Source organism: Taeniopygia guttata, chromosome 37 (genome assembly GCF_048771995.1).
Source record: "Taeniopygia guttata chromosome 37, bTaeGut7.mat, whole genome shotgun sequence".
Taxonomy (NCBI): Eukaryota; Metazoa; Chordata; class Aves; order Passeriformes; family Estrildidae; genus Taeniopygia; species Taeniopygia guttata.
The window spans coordinates 863,420-881,039 of record NC_133062.1 but is presented as its reverse complement, the minus strand read 5'-3'; the positions used below and the strand labels follow the sequence as shown (position 1 = coordinate 881,039).

The window sequence follows — 17,620 nt, the reverse complement described above, 5'->3', positions numbered from 1 at the left end:
CCCAAAATTCACCAAAATCCACTCCAAAAACCACCAAAATTCACCCCAAAAAACACCAAAATCCACCCCAAAAACCCCAAAAATCACCAAAATCCACCCCAAAATCCACCCCAAAAATCACCAAAATCCACCCCAAAAATCACCAAAATCCACTCCAAAAACCACCAAAATTCACCCCAAAATTCACCAAAATCCACCCCAAAAATCACCAAAATCCACCCCAAAAACCACCAAAATCCACCCCAAATTCCACCCCAAAATTCACCCCAAAAATCACCCCAAAAACCACCAAAATCCACCCCAAAATTGGGGTACGGGACCCGAAATTGGGGTACGGGGGCTGAAATTGGGGTACGGGCGCCCGAAATTGGGGTCGGTTTTAGGGGTTCTTGGGGGGATTTTGGTGATTTTTGGGGTTTTGGGGTGGATTTTGGGATTTTTGTGGTGGATTTTGGGGCTTTTTGTGGTGGATTTTGGGGTTTTGGGGTGGATTTTGGTGGTTTTTGGGGTGGATTTTGGGGGTTTTGGGGTGGATTTTGCTGGTTTTTGGAGTGGATTTTGGTGGTTTTTGGGGTGGATTTTGGGGGTTCTGGGGTGGATTTTGGTGTTTTTGGGTGGATTTTGATGATTTTTGGGTTGTTTTTTGGGGGGTTTTTGGGGTGAATTTTGGGGTGCTGATGTGATTTTTGGGGTTCCAGACTCACCCCGCGGGACCCCGGACGTGGCTGTTTTTGGGGTGAATTTTGGGGTGGATTTTGCTGTTTTTTGGTGTGGTTTTTTGGGTTTTTTTGGGGTTTTGGGGTGAATTTTGGGGTGAATTTTGGGGTGAATTTTGGGGTGCTGATGTTAATTTTTGGGGTTCCAGACCCACCCCGCAGGACCCCGGACGTGGCTGTTTTTGGGGTGGATTTTGGTGATTTTTGGGAGGGTTTTTGGTGATTTTTGGGTTGTTTTTTTGGGGTTTTTGGGGTGAATTTTGGGGTGAATTTTGGGGTGAATTTTGGGGTGAATTTTGGGGTGCTGATGTGATTTTTTTGGGGTTCCAGACCCACCCCGCAGGACCCCGGACGTGGCTGTTTTTGGGGTGGATTTTGGTGATTTTTGGGGTTTTTGGGGTGGATTTTGGGGTGTTTTTTGGGGGGTTTTTGGGGTGAATTTTGGGGTGAATTTTGGGGTGGATTTTGGGGTGCTGATGTGATTTTTTGGGGTTCCAGACCCACCCCGCGGGACCCCGGACGTGGCTGTTTTTGGGGTGGATTTTGCTGTTTTTTGGGGTGGATTTTGCTGTTTTTTGGGGTGTTTTTTTGGGTGCTTTGGGGTGAATTTTGGGGTGAATTTTGGGGTGAATTTTGGGGTGCTGATGTTATTTTTTGGGGTTCCAGACCCACCCCGCAGGACCCCGGACGTGGCTGTTTTTGGGGGGGATTTGGGTGATTTTTGGGGTGCATTTTGCTGTTTTTTGGGGTGAATTTTGGGGGTTTTTTGGGTGAATTTTGGGGTGATTTTTGGGGTGAATTTTGGGGTGAATTTTGGGGTGCTGATGTGATTTTTTGGGGTTCCAGACCCACCCCGCAGGACCCCGGACGTGGCTGTTTTTGGGGTGGATTTGGGTGATTTTTGGGGTGCATTTTGCTGTTTTTTGGGGTGAATTTTGGGGGTTTTTTGGGTGAATTTTGGTGTGAATTTTGGGGTGAATTTTGGGGTGCTGATATGATATTTTTGGGGTTCCAGACCCACCCCGCAGGACCCCGGACGTGGCTGTTTTTGGGGGGCGCCGTGGGGGTCTGTGAGGCCGCGGGACTCGACCCCTCCCTGGGGCTGGTGGGGGCCCTGGCCCGGGGGCTGCCCCACAGGTGAGGGGGACCCCAAATTTGGGGAGGGGGACCCCGAAATTTGGGGAGGGGGACCCCGAAATTTGGGGAGGGGGGACCCCAAAATTTGGGGAGGGGACCCCCGAAATTTGGGGAGGGGCGACCCCGAAATTTGGGGAGGGGGGACCCTGAAATTTGGGGAGGTGGGATCCCAAAATTTGGGGAGGGGGACCCCGAAATTTGGGGAGGGGGACCCCGAAATTTGGGCAGGGGGACCCCGAAATTTGGGGGGGGGGGAACCTGAAATTTGGAGGGGGGACCCCGAAATTTGGGGAGGGGGACCTCGAAATGTGGGGAGGGGGACCCCGAAATTTGGGCAGGGTGACCCCGAAATTTGGGGAGGGGGGACCCCAAAATTTGGGCGAGGGGGGACCCCGAAATGTGGGGAGAGGGACCCTGAAATTTGGGGAGGGGGGACCCCGAAATTTGGGGAGGGGGACCCCAAAATTTGGGGAGGGGGACCCCAAAATTTGGGGAGGGGGACCCCAAAATTTGGGCAGGGGGACCCCGAAATTTGGGATGGGGGACCCCGAAATTTGGGCAGGGGGACCCCAAATTTGGGGATGGGGACCCCAAAATTTGGGGAGGGGGACCCCGAAATTTGGGGAGGGGGGACCCCGAAATTTGGGGAGGGGGGACCCCGAAATTTGGGGAGGGGGGACCTCGAAATTTGGGTAGGGGGACCCCGAAATTTGGGCAGGGGGGACCCCGAAATTTGGGGAGAGGGACCCCGAAATTTGGGGAGGGGGACCCCAAAATTTGGGGAGGGGAGACCCCGAAATTTGGGGAGGGGGGACCCTGAAATTTGGGGAGAGGGATCCCGAAATTTGGGGATGGGGACCCCGAAATTTGGGCAGGGGGGACCCCGAAATTTGGGGAGAGGGGACCCCGAAATTTGGGGAGGGGAGACCCCGAAATTTGGGGATGGGGGGACTCCGAAATTTGGGGAGGGGGGCCCCAAAATTTGGGGGGAGGGTCCCAAAAATTTCCCAAATTCGTTAAGAGCGGAGAAATGGGGAGGGGCACCAAAATTTGGGGGGGGGGTTGGGGTGGGATTTTGGGGTCCTGGGGGATTTTTGGGGTCCCTGGGTGGGTTTTGGGGGTCCCTGGGTGGGTTTTTGGGGTCCTGGGATGGATTTTTGGGGTCCCTGGTGGGTTTTGGGGTGTTTTTTGGGGTCCCTGGGTGGGTTTTGGGGGGTCTCAAGGTGGTTTTTGGGGTCCCAAGGTGGGTTTTTGTGGTTTTTGGGGTCTTGGGATGGATTTTTGGGGTCTTGGGATGGATTTTTGGGGTCCCTGGTGGGATTTTGGGGTCCTGGGATGGATTTTTGGGGTTCCAGGGTGGGTTTTTGGGGTCCCTGGGTGGGTTTTTGGGGTTTTTGGGGTCCTGGGATGGATTTTTAGGGGTCCCAAGATGGGTTTTGGGGGTTTTTTTGGGGTCCCAGGGTGGGTTTTTGGGGTTGCCAGGGTGGGTTTTTGGGGTCCTGGGATGGATTTTTGGGGCCCTGGGATGGATTTTGGGGGTCCCAGGGTGGGTTTTGGGGGTTTTGGGATGGATTTTTGGGGTCCCAGGGTGGGTTTTTGGGGTTCTGGGATGGGTTTTTGGGGTCCCTGGGTGGGTTTTTGGGGCCCTGGAATGGATTTTTGGGGTCCCAGGGTGGGTTTTTGGGGTTGCCAGGGTGGGTTTTTGGGGTTCTGGGATGAATTTTTGGGGTCCCAGGGTGGGTTTTGGGGTCCCTGGGTGGGTTTTGGGGGTCCTGGGATGGATTTTTGGGGTTCTGGGATGGATTTTTTGGGTCCTGGGGTGTATTTTTGGGGTTTTTTGGGTGGATTTTTGGGGGTTTTGGGGGTCCCGGGGTGGATTTTTGGGGTTTTTGGGGTCCCTGGGTCCATTTTTGGGGTCCCTGACCCCATTCCTGGCCCTGCTGCTCTTCTGTCCCAGGGTGGATTTTGGGATGGATTTTTGGTGATTTTGGGTGGTTTTGGGTGGATTTTTGATGTTTTTGGGATGAAATTTTGGGGTTTTTGGGATGGATTTTTGGGGTTTTTGGGTTGGATTTTTGGGGTTTTTGGGTTGGATTTTTGGGGTTTTTGGGGTTTTTAGGGTGGATTTTTGATGTTTTTGTGATGGATTTTTTTGGGGGTTTTGGTGTTTTTGGGGTGGATTTTTGATGTTTTTGGGGTCAATTTTTGGGGTTTTGGCTGTTTTTGGGGTGGATTTTTTGCGGTTTTTGGGGTTTTTTTGGGTGAATTTTTGGGATTTTTGGGTTTTTTGCAGCCCCCTGCTCCCGGGGGGGCTGCGGGACCCCCTGGCCCTGCTGCTCTTCTCCTCTCCCAGGGTGGATTTTGGGCTGGATTTTTGATGTTTTTGGGGTTTTTTGGGGTGGATATTTGGGGTTTTTGGGGTTTTTTGGGTTGGATTTTTGATATTTTTGTGGATTTTGGGGTTTTTGCAGCCCCCTGCTCCCGGGGGGGCTGCGGGCCCCCCTGGCCCTGCTGCTCTTCTCCTCTCCCAGGGTGGATTTTGGGTGTTTTTGGCTGTTTTTGGGTTGGATTTTTTTGGGTTTTGGCTGGTTTTGGGATGGATTTTTTGGGTTTTTTATGTTTTTGGGATGGATTTTTTTGGATTTTTGATGTTTTTTGGGGTTTTTTGCAGCCCCCTGCTCCCGGGGGGGCTGCGGGACCCCCTGGCCCTGCTGCTCTTCTCTCCCAGGGTGGATTTTAAGGGTTTTTGGGGTGAATTTTTGATGTTTTTGGGGTGAATTTTTGCGGTTTTTGGGGTTTTTGGGGTGGATTTTTGATGTTTTTGGGATGAATTTTTGGGATTTTGGGTTTTTTGCAGCCCCCTGCTCCCGGAGGGGCTGCGGGCCCCCCTGGCCCTGCTGCTCTTCTCCTCTCCCAGGGGGGATTTTGGGATGGATTTTTGGGGTTTTGGCTGTTTTTGGGCTGGATTTTTTGCGGTTTTGGGGTTTTTTGGGTGGATTTTTGGGGTTTTTGGGGTTTTTTGGGTGGATTTTTGGGGTCCCTGACCCCATTCCTGGCCCTGCTGCTCTTCTCTCCCAGGGCGGATTTTGGGTGTTTTTGGGTGGTTTTGGGCTGGATTTTTTGTGGTTTTGGGGTTTTTTGGGTGGATTTTTGATGTTTTTGGGGGTTTTGGGTGGATTTTTGATGTTTTTGGGGGTTTTGGGTGGATTTTTGATGTTTTTGGGATTTTTTTGGATGGATTTTTGGGTTTTTTGCAGCCCCCTGCTCCCGGGGGGGCTGCGGGCCCCCCTGGCCCTGCTGCTCTTCTCCTCTCCCAGGGGGGATTTTGGGTGGTTTTGGGGTGAATTTTTGGGGTTTGTGGGGTGGATTTTTTTTGATTTTTGATGTTTTTTGGGTGGATTTTTGATGTTTTTTGGGTTTTTTGCAGCCCCCTGCTCCCGGGGGGGCTGCGGGCCCCCCTGGCCCTGCTGCTCTTCTCCTGTCCCAGGGTGGATTTTGGGGGGTTTTGGGGTGAATTTTTGATGTTTTTGGGGTGAATTTTTTTGGTTTTTTATGTTTTTGGGATGGATTTTTTTGGATTTTTGATGTTTTTTGGGTGGATTTTTGATGTTTTTGGGGTTTTTTGCAGCCCCCTGCTGCCGGGGGGGCTGCGGGCCCCCCTGGCCCTGCTGCTCTTCTCCTCGGGGCTCTGGCTGCTCCTGGGGCTGATCCTCCGGGTGGGGCTGCGGCTGCTCCTGGGGGGCACCGGGGGGGCCCTGGCGGGGCCCGGACCCCCCCCCCGCATCTGGCTGGTAGGTGGGGGGCACTGGGGGGGTTGGGGGGTCTCTGGGGGGGGATTTGGGGGGTCCTGGGGGCGGTTTGGGGGGATTTGGGGGGAAATTTGGGGGTCCCTGATGGGAATTTGGGGGGTCCCGAGTGTATTTTAGGGGGTCCTGGGGTGCATTTGGGGGTCCCTGGGTGGGTTTAAGAGTCTCTGGGAGTGGGTTTGGGGGTCCTGGGGGGGGGTTTGAGGGTCTTTGGGGGGTATTTGAGGGTCCCTGGGGGGAAATTGGGGGTCCCTGGGGGGGATTTGGGGGTCTCTGGGGGGCTTAAGAGTCCATGGGGGGGATTTTGGGGGAGTCCTGGGGGGTGTTTGGGGGTCCCTGGGGAGGGTTTGGGGGTCCCTGGGGGGAATTTGGGGGTCCCTGGGGGGGTTAAAGGGCCTTGGGGGGGAGTTTGGGGGTCCCTGGGAGGGGTTTGGGAGGGATTTGGGGGTCCCTGGGGGGGCTTAAGGGGCCTTGGGGGGGAGTTTGGGGGTCCCTGGGGGGTATTTGGTGGCCCTGGGGGAGTTTGGGGGTCCCTGGGAGGGGTTTGGGGGGGATTTGGGGGTCCCTGGAAGGGCTTTGGGGGGAATTTGGGGGTCCCTGGGGGGTATTTGGGAGTTCCTGGGGGGGTTAAAGGGCCTTGGGGAGGAGTTTGGGGGTCCCTGGGAGGGGTTTGGGGGGGATTTGGAAGTCCTGGGGGGGGGGTTGGGGGTCCTTGGGGGGGGTTTGGGGGTCCTTGGGTGGCTTAAGAGTCCCTGGGGGAGAGTTTGGGGGGGTCCTGGGGGGGATTTGGGGGTCCCTGGGGGGGATTTGGGGGGTCCTGAGTGGATTTTAGGGGGTCCTGGGGGGAGTTTGGGGGGATTTGGGGGGGTTAAGGGTCCCTGGGTGGGGGTTTGAGGGTCTTTGGGGGGAGTTTGGGGGTCCCTGATGGGAATTTGTGGGTCCCTGGGGGGGATTTGTGGATCGCTGAGGGGGTTTGGGGGTCCCTGGGGTGGGATTTGAGGGTCCCTGGGGGGATTTGGGGGTCCCTGGGAGGGATTTGGGGGTCCCTGGGGGGGTTGGGGGTCCCTGGGAGGGATTTGGGGGTCCCTGGTGGGGGATTTGGGGGGTCCTGAGTGGATTTTAGGGGGTCCTGGGGAGGGTTTGGGGGATCCTGGGGGGAGTTTTGGGGGGTCCTGAGTGGATTTTAGGGGGTCCTTGGGGGGGTTTGAGGGCCTTGGGAGGGAGTTTGGGGGTCCTTGGGAGGGGTTTGGTGGGGGTTTGGGGGTCTTTGGGGGGAATTTGGGGGTCTCTGGGGGAGTTTGGGGGTCCCTGATGGGAATTTGGGGGTCCCTGATGGAAATTTGGGGGTCCTTGGGGGGCTTAAGAGTCCATGGGGGGGAGTTTGGGGGGGTCCTGGGGGAGTTTGGGGGTCCCTGATGGGAATTTGGGGGTCCCTGGGTGTTTTTGGGTTAATTTCGGCTGTTTTCGGTGTTATTTTTGGGCTGTTTTTGGGATTATTTTGTGGCTATTTTGGGCTGGTTTTGGGATTATTTTGTGGTTAATTTGCGGTTATTTTGTGGTTATTCTGTGGCTATTTTGGGCTGGTTTTGGGATGTTTTTTGGGGTAATTTTGGCTGTTTTCGGGGTTATTTTCGGGGTGTTTTTGGGATTATTTTCTGGTTGTTTTATGGTTATTCTGTGGCTATTTTGGGCTGTTTTGGGGGCTGTTTTTGGGTTAATTTCGGCTGTTTTCGGGGTTATTTTTGGGGTGTTTTCGGGATTATTTTGTGTTCATTTCCGCTGTTTTTGGGGTTATTTTTGGGGTATTTTTGGGATTATTTTGTGGTTATTTTGGGATGTTTTTGGGTTAATTTCGGCCGTTTTCGGGGTTATTTTTGGGCTGTTTTGGGGATTATTTTGCGGCTATTTTGTGGTTATTTTGGGATTATTTTGGGATTATTTTGGTGTTATTTTGGGGCTGTTTTTGTCATTATTTTGGGTTAATTTGGGCCGGTTTTGGGGTTATTTTTGGGATTATTTTGCGGTTATTTTGTGATTATTTTGCGGTTATTTTGGGCTGTTTCTGGTCTGGTTTTGTCATTATTTTGGGTTAATTTGGGCCGTTTTTGGGCTTATTTTCGGGGTGTTTTTGGGATCATTTTGCGGTTATTTTTGGGCTGTTTTGGGGATTATTTTGTGGTTATTTTGTGGTTATTTTGCGGTTATTTTGGGCTGGGTTTGGGCTGTTTTTGGGGCTGTTTTTGTCATTATTTTGGGTTAATTTGGGCGGTTTTTGGGGTTATTTTTGGGGTGTTTTTGGGATTATTTTGGTGTTATTTTGGTCTGTTTTTGTCACTATTTTGGGTTAATTTGTGCCGTTTTTGGCCCCAGGCCCTGGTGCGGATGTTCGCGGGGCGCCGCCCGGGGCTCCGCAGCCTCCAGGGGGCGCTGCCCGCGCTGCCCCTCCCCCCGCTGGGCCAGACCGTGCGGCAGGTGGGGGAGGGGCGGCCCTGGGGGGGGGGGTTGGGGGGCATTTGGGGGTCCTGGGGGGGATTCTGGGGGAGTTTTGGGGGTCCTGGAGGGGATTTGGGGGGTTTGGGGGTCCTGAGTGGGATTTGAGGGGGTCCTGGGGGGATTTGGGGGGTCCTGGGGGGGATTTGGGGGTCTTGGGAGGAATTTGGGGGATCCTGGGGCAGTTTTGGGGGGTCCTGGAGGGATTTGGGGGAGTTTTAGGGGGTCCTGGGGGGAATTGGGGGGTACTGGGGGGTGATTTGGGGGGATTTTGGGGGTCCTGGGGGGATTTAAGGGGGATTTGGGGGGTCCTGGGGGGGATTTGGGGGGTCCTGGGGGAGTTTTGGGGGGATTTTGGGGAGTTTGGGGGGATTTTGGGGGGGTTTAGGGAGTCCTGGGGGGAATCCTGGGGGAGTTTTGGGGGTCCTGGGGGGATTTTGGGGGGATTTAAGAGGTATTTGGGGGGTCCTGGGGGGGATTTGGAGGTCCTGGGGGGGTTGGGGGGTCCTGGGGGGATTTTGGGGGATCCTGGGGGAGTTTTGGGGGGTCCTGGGGGTAGTTTGGGGGGTCCTGGGGGGATTTGGGGGGAGTTTTGGGGGGTCTTGGGGGGGATTTTGGGGAGTTTTGGGGGGTCTTGGGGGGGATTTGGGGGTCCTGGGGGGGATTTGGGGGGGTTTGGGGGGTCCTGGGGGTGAGTTTTAGGGGGTCCTGGGGGGATTTGGGGGGATTTTGGGGGTCCTGGGGGGAGTTTTCGGGGGTCCTGGGGGGTCCTGGGCAGAGTTTTGGGGGTCCTGAGTGGGATTTGGGGGGTCCTGGAGGGGATTTGGGGGGTCCTGGGGGGGTTTGGGGGGATTTTGGGGGTCCTGGGGGGAGTTTTAGGGGGTCCTGGGGGGATTTGGGGGGATTTTGGGGGTCCTGGGGGGAGTTTTCGGGGGTCCTGGGGGGTCCTGGGCAGAGTTTTGGGGGTCCTGAGTGGGATTTGGGGGGTCCTGGAGGGGATTTGGGGGGGTTTGAGGGGTCCTGGGTGGAATTTTGGGGGGTCCTCGGAGGAGTTTTGGGGGTCCTGGGGGAATTTGGGGGGTCCTGGGGGAGTTTTGGGGGGTCCTGGGGGGATCTGGGGTGGTTTGGGGGGTCCTGGGGGGGATCCTGGGGAAGTTTTGGGGGGTCCTGGAGGGGTTTGGGGGTCCTGGAGTGGATTTTGGGGGGTCCTGGGGGAATTTTTGGGGGGTTTTGAGGTTTCTTAAGGGTTTTTTTGGGGGGTTTATTGAGGGGGTTTTGGTGTTTTTTTTGTGGGGTTTTTGGTGTTTTTTGGGGTGTTTTTGGTGTTTTTGGGGTCCCTGACCCCCCTGTCCCCCCCAGGCCGTGGAGTCGCTGCAGACCCTCGACCCGGGGGGGGTGGGGGAGGGGCTCCCCCCCCTCGCCCAGAGCTTTTTGGGGGGTCCCGGACCCCAAATCCAGCGGTGGCTGCGCCTGCGGGGCTGGGCCCTGCCCAGCTACGTCAGTTTGGGGGTCCTGGGGGGGTTTGGGGGGTCCTGGGGGGATTTGGGGGCTCCTGAGGGGGATTTAGGGAGTCCTGGTGGGATTTGGGGGGTCCTGAGGGGAATTTGGGGGATCCTGGGGGGGATTTTGGGGGTCCTGAAGGGGGTTTGGGGGGTCCTGGGGGGGTTTTGGGGGGTCCTGGAGGGGTTTCGGGGGGTCCTGGGAGAGGTTTGGGGGGTCCTGAGTGGGGTTTGGGTGTTTTTTTGGGGGTCCTGGGTGGGTTTTGGGGGGTCCTGGGGGAGATTTGGGGGAATTTTGGGGGGTCCAGGGGGGATTTGGGGTGGATTTGGGGGGTCCTGGGGGGGATTTAAGTGGATTTTGGGGGGTCTGGGGAGATTTGGGGGATCCTGGGGAGGATTTTGGGGGGTCCTGGGAGGGTTTTTGGGGGATTTTTGGGGTGTCCTTGAGCAGATTTGGGGGGTCCTGGGTGGAATTTGGGAAGGCCTCGGGAGATTTTGGGTGTCCTGGGTGGAATTTGGGGGGTCCTGGAAGGAATTTGGGGAGTCAGGGGTGGATTTTTGGGGGGGCATTTGGGGATTTTCTGGGAGTTTTTGGAATTTTTTGGGGTTTTGGCAGTTTTGGGGTGTCCGGGGTGAATTTTGGGGTCCCAAATTTTGTTTTTTTCCCCCCCAGCTGAGCGAACTGTGGGAGGAGCAGCTGCACTTGGGGGCGCGGGGACCCCTCCCCAGCACGGGCAGCTACTACCTGATGGTGAGCCCCCCGAAATTGGGGACCCCCCAAAAACACACACAAAATGTACAAAAATCCCCCCAAAAAACACACACTAAATGTGCAAAAATCACCCCAAAAAAATACACACAAAATGTACAAAAATCCCCACAAAAAACCCCCGATTTTTAAGATTTTTGGGGGTTTGCCCCCCAAAATTCGGGTTTTGGGGGGTGGGTGAGGGTCTGGCCCCCCAAATTTTGGGGTTCTGATTTTGGGGTGCCCCCAAATTTTGGGGTTCTGATTTTGGGGTGCCCCAGGACCTTTTGGGGCCGCCCCCCACGCGGGTCAGGGCCGCTCGTGCCGCCAACGTCGCCGTCGCCTTCCTGCGCTTCCGCCGCCTCGTCCGGGACGGGACCCTGCCCCCGGTGAGCCCAAAAACGACAAATTTGGGGAAAAAAAGGGAAATTTGGGGTTAAAAAAGGAAATTTTGGGGTTTAAAGGGGGAATTTTGGGGGCAAAAGGGGAAATTTTGGGTGCAAAAAGGGGAAATTTTGGGGGCAAAAGGGGGAATTTTGGGGGCAAAAAGGGGAATTTTGGGGTTTAAAGGGGAATTTTGGGGGCAAAAAGGGGAATTTTGGGGTCTAAAGGGGGAAATTTGGCATTTAGAAGGGAAATTTTCGGGATTTAAAGACGAAATTTGAGGTTTAAATGCGTAATTTGGGGCTGAAAAAGGAAATTTTGGGGTCCAGAAAGGGGAATTTTGGGGTTAAAAGGGGAAATTTTGGGTTTAAAGGGGAAGTTTTGGGGTTTAAAGGGGAAATTTTGGGGTTTAAAGGGGAAATTTTGGGGTTTAAAGGGGAAATTTTGGTGTTTAAAGGAGGAAATTTGGGGTTTAAATGAGCAAATTTCGGGGTTAAAATGGAAATTTTGGGGTCTAGGAGAATTTTGGGGTTAAAATGGAAATTTTGGGGTTTGAAGGGGAAATTTTGGGGTTAAAAAGGGAAATTTTGGGGGCAAAAAGGGGAATTTTGGGGCAAAAAGGGGAATTTTGGGGGCAAATAGGAAATTTTGGGGTTTAAAGGGAAAATTGTGGGGTTAAAAAGGGAAATTTTGGGGTTTGAAGGGGGAATTTTGGGGTTAAAGGGGAAGTTTTGGGGGCAAAAAGGGGAATTTTGGGGGCAAAAAGGGGAATTTTGGGGCAAAAAGGGGAATTTTGGGGGCAAAAGGGGAATTTTGGGGTTTAAAGGGGAAACTTTGGGGTTTGAGGGGGAAATTTTGGGGGCAAAAAGGGGGAAATTTGGGGTTTAAAGGGGATATTTTGGGGTTAAAAAGGGAAATTTTGGGGTTTGAAGGGGGAAAATTGGGGTTTGAATGGGAAGTTTTGGGGTCTAAATGGGGAAATTTGGGGGTTAAGGGGGGAAATTCGGTGTTCGAGGGGGAATTTTGGGGTTTTGGAGGAATTTTTGGTGATGCTTTTGGGGCTGATTTTTGGGGATTTTGGGTGGTTTTGGGTGTTTTTAGGCTGATTTCTGGGGTGACTTTGGGGTTTTTTGGGGTCCCCCAGGTGCTGTTCCGGGGGTGATTTTAGACTGATTTTTGGGCTGATTTTGGGGTGTTTTTAGGCTGATTTTTGGGGTGACTCTGGGCATTTTGGGGTCCCCAGGTGCTGTTCCGGGGGTGATTTTGGGGTGATTTTAGGCTGATTTTTGGGGTGATTTTGGGGTGATTTTAGGCTGATTTTTGGGCTGACTTTGGGGTGTTTTTAGGCTGATTTTTGGGGTGATTTTGGCTTTTTTGGGGTCCCCAGGTGCTGTTCCGGGGGTGATTTTTGGGGTGATTTTGGGCTGACTTTGGGGTGGTTTTAGGCTGATTTTTGGGGTGATTTTGGCTTTTTTGGGGTCCCCAGGTGCTGTTCCGGGGGTGATTTTTAGGCTGATTTTTGGTCTGACTTTGGGGTGGTTTTAAGCTGATTTTTGGGCAGATTTTGGGGTGATTTTTGGGCTGATTTTGGGGTGTTTTTTGGCTGATTTTTGGGGTGACTCTGGGTGTTTTGGGGTCCCCCAGGTGCTGTTCCGGGGGTGATTTTGGGGTGATTTTTGGGCTGATTTTTGGGCTGATTTTTGGGCTGACTTTGGGGTGATTATTGGGGTGATTTTCAGGCTGATTTTTGGGGTGATTCTGGGTGTTTTGGGGTCCCCCAGGTGCTGTTCCGGGGGTGATTTTTGGGCTGATTTTTAAGTTGATTTTTGGGTGTTTTTAGGCTGATTTTTGGGGTGATTTTGGGCTGACTTTGGGGTGATTTTAGGCTGATTTTTAAGTTGATTTTGGGGTGTTTTTAGGGTGATTTTTGGGCTGATTTTGGGCTGACTTTGGGGTGTTTTTAGGCTGATTTTTGGGGTGACTCTGGGTGTTTTTAGGCTGATTTTTAGGGTAATTTTTGGGGTGATTCTGGCTTTTTTGGGGTCCCCAGGTGCTGTTCCGGGGGTCCCTCCCCACCTGCTCGGCGCAGTACGAGCGGCTCTTCGACACCACGCGGCTCCCGGGGGAGCATCGGGGTACGGCCCCCCAAAAACCCCAAATCCTCCCCAAAATCCCACCCCGGACCCCCAAAACTGCCCCAAATCCCTCTTGGGACCCCCCAAAACCCCATTGGACCCCCCAAATTCCACCTGGGACCCCCAAATTTCCCCCAGTTCCCTCCCTGGACACCCCAAATTTCACCTGGGACCCCCAAATTTCCCCCAGTTCCCTCCCTGGACACCCCAAATTTCACCTGGGACCCCCAAATTTCCCCCAGTTCCCTCACTGGACCCCCAAAATTCCACCTGGGACCCCAAAATTCTACGTGGGACCCCCAAATTTCCTCCAGTTCCCCCCCGGACCCCCCAAATTCCATCTGAGACCCCCAAATTTCACCCAATTCCCCCCCTGAGACCCCCAAATATCCCCTGGACCCCCCAAATTCCACCTGGGACCCCCAAATTTCCCCCAGGTCCTCCCCTGAGACCCCCAAACCCCCCCTGGACCCCCCAAATTCCACCTGGGACCCCCAAATTTCACCCAAATCCCTCTTGGGACCCCCCCAAACTCCCTCTGGACCCCCCAAATTCCACCTGGGACCCCCAAATTTCCCCCAATTCCCCCTCTGGACCCCCCCTAACTCCCTCTGGACCCCCCAAATTCCACCTGGGACCCCCAAATTTCCCCCAGTTCCCTCACTGGACCCCCAAAATTCCACCTGGGACCCCAAAATTCTACGTGGGACCCCCAAATTTCCTCCAGTTCCCCCCCTGGACCCCCCAAATTCCATCTGAGACCCCCAAATTTCCCCCAGGTCCCCCCCTGAGACCCCCAAAATCCCCCTGGACACCCCAAATCCCTTTTGGGACCCCCAAATTTCCCCCAATTCCCCCCCGAGACCCCCAAACCCCCCTGGACACCCCAAAACCCTTTTGGGACCCCCAAAATTTCACCCAATTCCCTCTCTGGGACCCCAAAATTCCACCTGGGACCCCCCAGATTCCACCTGGGACCCCCAAATTTCCCCCAAATTTCCCCCCTGGACCCCCCAAATTCCACCTGGGACCCCCAAATTTCCCCCAATTCCCCCCCTGGACCCCCCAAATTCCACCTGGGACCCCCAAATTTCCCCCAATTCACTCCCTGGACCCCCCAAATTCCACCGGGGACCCCCAAATTTCACCCAATTCCCTCCCTGGGATCCTACAAAACCCCCCTGGACCCCCCAAATTCCATCTGGGACCCCCAAATTTCCCCCAATTCCCCCCCTGAGACCCCCAAACCCCCCCCAGACACCCCAAAACCCCCAAATCCTTTTTAGGACCCCCCAAATCTCCCTCTGGGATTTGAGGGGGGGTCCCCCTGACGTTCCCTTCCCCCCCCAGACCACCTGAGGCATTTTGGGGGGGGGTCTGACCTGGCGGTGCTTTTTGGGGGGCGCCTGTTCCGGGTGCCCCTCCGGGCGGGGGGGGGGCGGCCCCTGAGCCCTCCCGAGCTCCAGAGGCAGTTCCAGAAAGTTCTGGAGCAGGAGGGGGAGGCGGGACCCCCCCCCGAGACCCCCGCGGTGCTGACGGCCGGGGACAGGTGAGGGGGTTTGGGGATTTTGGGGGAGATTTGGGTAATTTTGGGGTATTTTTGGGTGGTTTTGGGGAGATTTGGGGGATTTTCGCGGAGGTTTGTGACATTTTAGGGGGATTTTGGGGGGGATTTTGGGGCATTTTGGGGAGATTGGGGGGGGATTTGGGGGAGATTTGGGGAATTTCGGGGGAGATTTGGGATTTTTTTGGGTGGTTTTAGGGAGATTTGGGGGATTTTGGCAGAGATTGGGGGGGAATTTGGGGGAGATTTGGGGAATTTCGGGGGAGACTTGGGATTTTTGGGGGACATTTGGGGGATTTTGGGGGCATTTGGGGTGATTTTGGGGCTATTTTTGGGTGGTTTTGGGGAGATTTGGCAGATTTTGGGGGCATTTGGGTAATTTTGGGGCTATTTTTGGGTGGTTTTGGGGAGATTTGGGGGATTTTGGCGGAGGTTTGTGACATTTTAGGGGGATTTGGGGGGGATTTGGGGCATTCTGAGGAGATTTCGGGGGGATTTTTGGGGAATTTTGTGGGAGACTTGGGATTTTTGGGGGAGATTTGGGATTTTTGGGGGAGATTTGGGGGATTTTGGGGCTATTTTTGGGTGGTTTTTGGGAGATTTGGGGAATTTTGGCAGAGATTGGGGGGCAGATTTGGGGGAGATTTGGGGAATTTCGGGTGAGACTTGGGATTTTTGGGGGACATTTGGGGGATTTTGGGGGAGATTCGGGGCATTTTAGGGGGATTTTGGGATTTGGGGGATTTTGGGGAAGACTTGGGGGGTTTTGGGGGAATTTGGGGGCATTTTGGGGGTATTTTGGGGGTATTTTGGGGTGTTTTTGGGGTATTTTGGGGTCCCTGATGAGGTTTTTATCCCCCCAGGTGCCGCTGGGCGCGGGCGCGGGCGCTGCTGCTGGCGGGGGGGTTTGGGGTATTTTGGGGTGTTTTTGGGGTGGTTTTGGGGTATTTTGGGGTCCCTGATGAGGTTTTTATCCCCCCAGGTGCCACTGGGTGTGGGCGCGGGCGCTGCTGCTGGCGGGGGGGTTTGGGGTATTTTGGGGTGTTTTGGGGTATTTTGGGTGTTTTTGGGGTATTTTGGGGTATTTTGGGGTTTTTTTGGGGTATTTTGGGGTGTTTTGGGGTATTTTGGGGTGTTTTTGGGGTATTTTGGGGTCCCTGATGAGGTTTTTATCCCCCCAGGTGCCGCTGGGCGCGGGCGCGGGCGCTGCTGCAGGCGGGGGAATTTGGGGTGTTTTTGGGGTTTTTGGGGTATTTTGGGGTGTTTTGGGGTATTTTGGGTATTTTAGGGTATTTTGGGGTCCCTGATGAGGTTTTGGGGTCCCCAGGTGCCGCTGGGCGCGGGCACTGCTGCTGGCGGGGGGGTTTGGGGTATTTTTGGGTGGTTTTGGGGTATTTTGGGGTATTTTTGAGGTATTTTGGGGTGTTTTTGGGATATTTTGGGGTATTTTTATCCCCCCCGGTGCCGCTGGGCGCGGGCGCGGGCGCTGCTGTTGGCGGGGCGGTTTGGGGTATTTTGGGGTGTTTTTAGGGTATTTTGGGGTGTTTTTTGGGTATTTTGGGGTGTTTTTGGGGTATTTTGGGGTGTTTTGGGGGTATTTTGGGGTGTTTTTGGGATATTTTGGGGTATTTTTATCCCCAGGTGCCGCTGGGCGCAGGCGCGGGCGCTGCTGCTGGCAGGGGGGGGTCCCAACGTGGCGGCTTTGGGGGTCCTCGAGGACGCCCCGTTCGTCATCGCCTTCGACCCCTCCCCCAACGGGGACCCCCCCAAAAATGGGGATCCCCCCAAAAATGGGGAACCCCCCCCCGAGGAGCGAGACCCCCCCCGGGATGGGGACCTGGACAACGAGGCCAAGGCGCTGCTGCTGGGACCCCCCCACAACCGGTCAGAGACCCCCAAAATCCCCTCAAAAACCCCAAAATCCCCTCAGAATTCCCCCAAAATCCCCTCAAAACCTCCAAAAATCCCTTCAAACCCCCCCACATCCCCTCAAAACCTCCCAAAATCCCCCTGGGAACACCTAAACACCCTCAAAATCAGTCACAGACCCCCAAAATCCCCTCAACACCCCCCAAAATCCCCTCAGAACCCCCCCAAAATCCCCTCAAACCCCCCCAAAATCCCCTCAAAACCTCCAAAAATTCCCCCAAAATCCACCCAAAACATCCCAAAATTCCCCTGGGAACACCTAAACACCCTCAAAATCAGTCACAGACCCCCAAAATCCTCTCAGAACCCCCCCAAAATCCCCTCAAAACCTCCCACATCCCCTCAAACCCCCCCAAAATCCCCTCAAAACTTCCGAAAATTCCCCCAAAATCCACCCAAAACATCCCAGATTCTGCCTGGGAACTCCTAAACCCCCTCACAATCAGTCACAGACCCCCAAAATCCCCTCAAAACCCCCCAAAATCCCCGTGGGAACACCTAAACTCCCCCACAACCGGTCAGAGACCCCCAAAATCCCCTCAGAAAGCCCCAAAATCCCCTCAAAAAGCCCAAAAATCCCCTCAAAAAACCCCAAAATCCCCTCAGAACCCCCCAAAATCCCCTCAAAAAACCCCAAAATCCCCTCAAAACCTCCCACATCCCCTCAAACCTTCCCAAAATCCCCTCAAAACCTCCAAAAACCCCCCAAAATCCACCCAAAACATCCCAGATTCTGCCTGGGAACTCCTAAACCCCATCACAACTGGTCAGACACCCCCAAAGTGCCCCCAAATCCCCCTAAAATTGTGCCAAAATCCCCTCAAAACTCCTCAAAATCCCCCTGGTAACCCCAAATCCCCCACAACCAGTCAGAGACCCCCCAAAATCTCCCCAAACTCCCCCTGGACCCCCCATCCTCTTCCCCAAATCTCCCAAATCACAACCCAGGACCCCCAGCAGGGATTTGGGGGGGTTGGGGGGTCCCTCGAGGAAGGTTTTGGGGGTCCCAGGGGGAGTTGGGGGGGTCCAGGGTGGATTTTGGGGTGTTTGGGGGGAATTTTGGGCCCCCCCAGGTGCTTCTTGGAGCTGTTTTGGGGACATTTCAGGAGTTTTGGGAGGGGTTTTGGGGAGTCTGGGATATTTTGGGCGCTGGGGTATATTTTGGGGGGTCCCAGGGTGGGATTTTGGGGAGTTTTGGACCCCCCGTGTCCC

The 17,620-nt window shown here is 54.6% G+C and overlaps 1 protein-coding gene across 2 annotated transcripts in view; it reads left to right on the top strand.

Moving 5' to 3' along the window:
* The window catches only part of LOC121468851 (palmitoyl thioesterase CPT1C), a 33,915-nt gene that overhangs the window by 2,928 nt on the left and 13,367 nt on the right, over positions 1-17,620 (top strand). Inside the window, exons 3-11 of one of the 2 annotated variants that reach the window (XM_072921588.1) lie at positions 1,732-1,853; positions 5,482-5,644; positions 8,030-8,131; positions 9,509-9,646; positions 10,322-10,399; positions 10,678-10,785; positions 12,831-12,915; positions 14,266-14,464; positions 16,121-16,363. In XM_072921588.1, coding sequence (XP_072777689.1) covers positions 1,732-1,853; positions 5,482-5,644; positions 8,030-8,131; positions 9,509-9,646; positions 10,322-10,399; positions 10,678-10,785; positions 12,831-12,915; positions 14,266-14,464; positions 16,121-16,363 — 1,238 coding nt within the window. The remainder of the gene's footprint in view (positions 1-1,731; positions 1,854-5,481; positions 5,645-8,029; positions 8,132-9,508; positions 9,647-10,321; positions 10,400-10,677; positions 10,786-12,830; positions 12,916-14,265; positions 14,465-16,120; positions 16,364-17,620) is intronic. The other variant, XM_072921589.1, reaches the window with a different exon arrangement.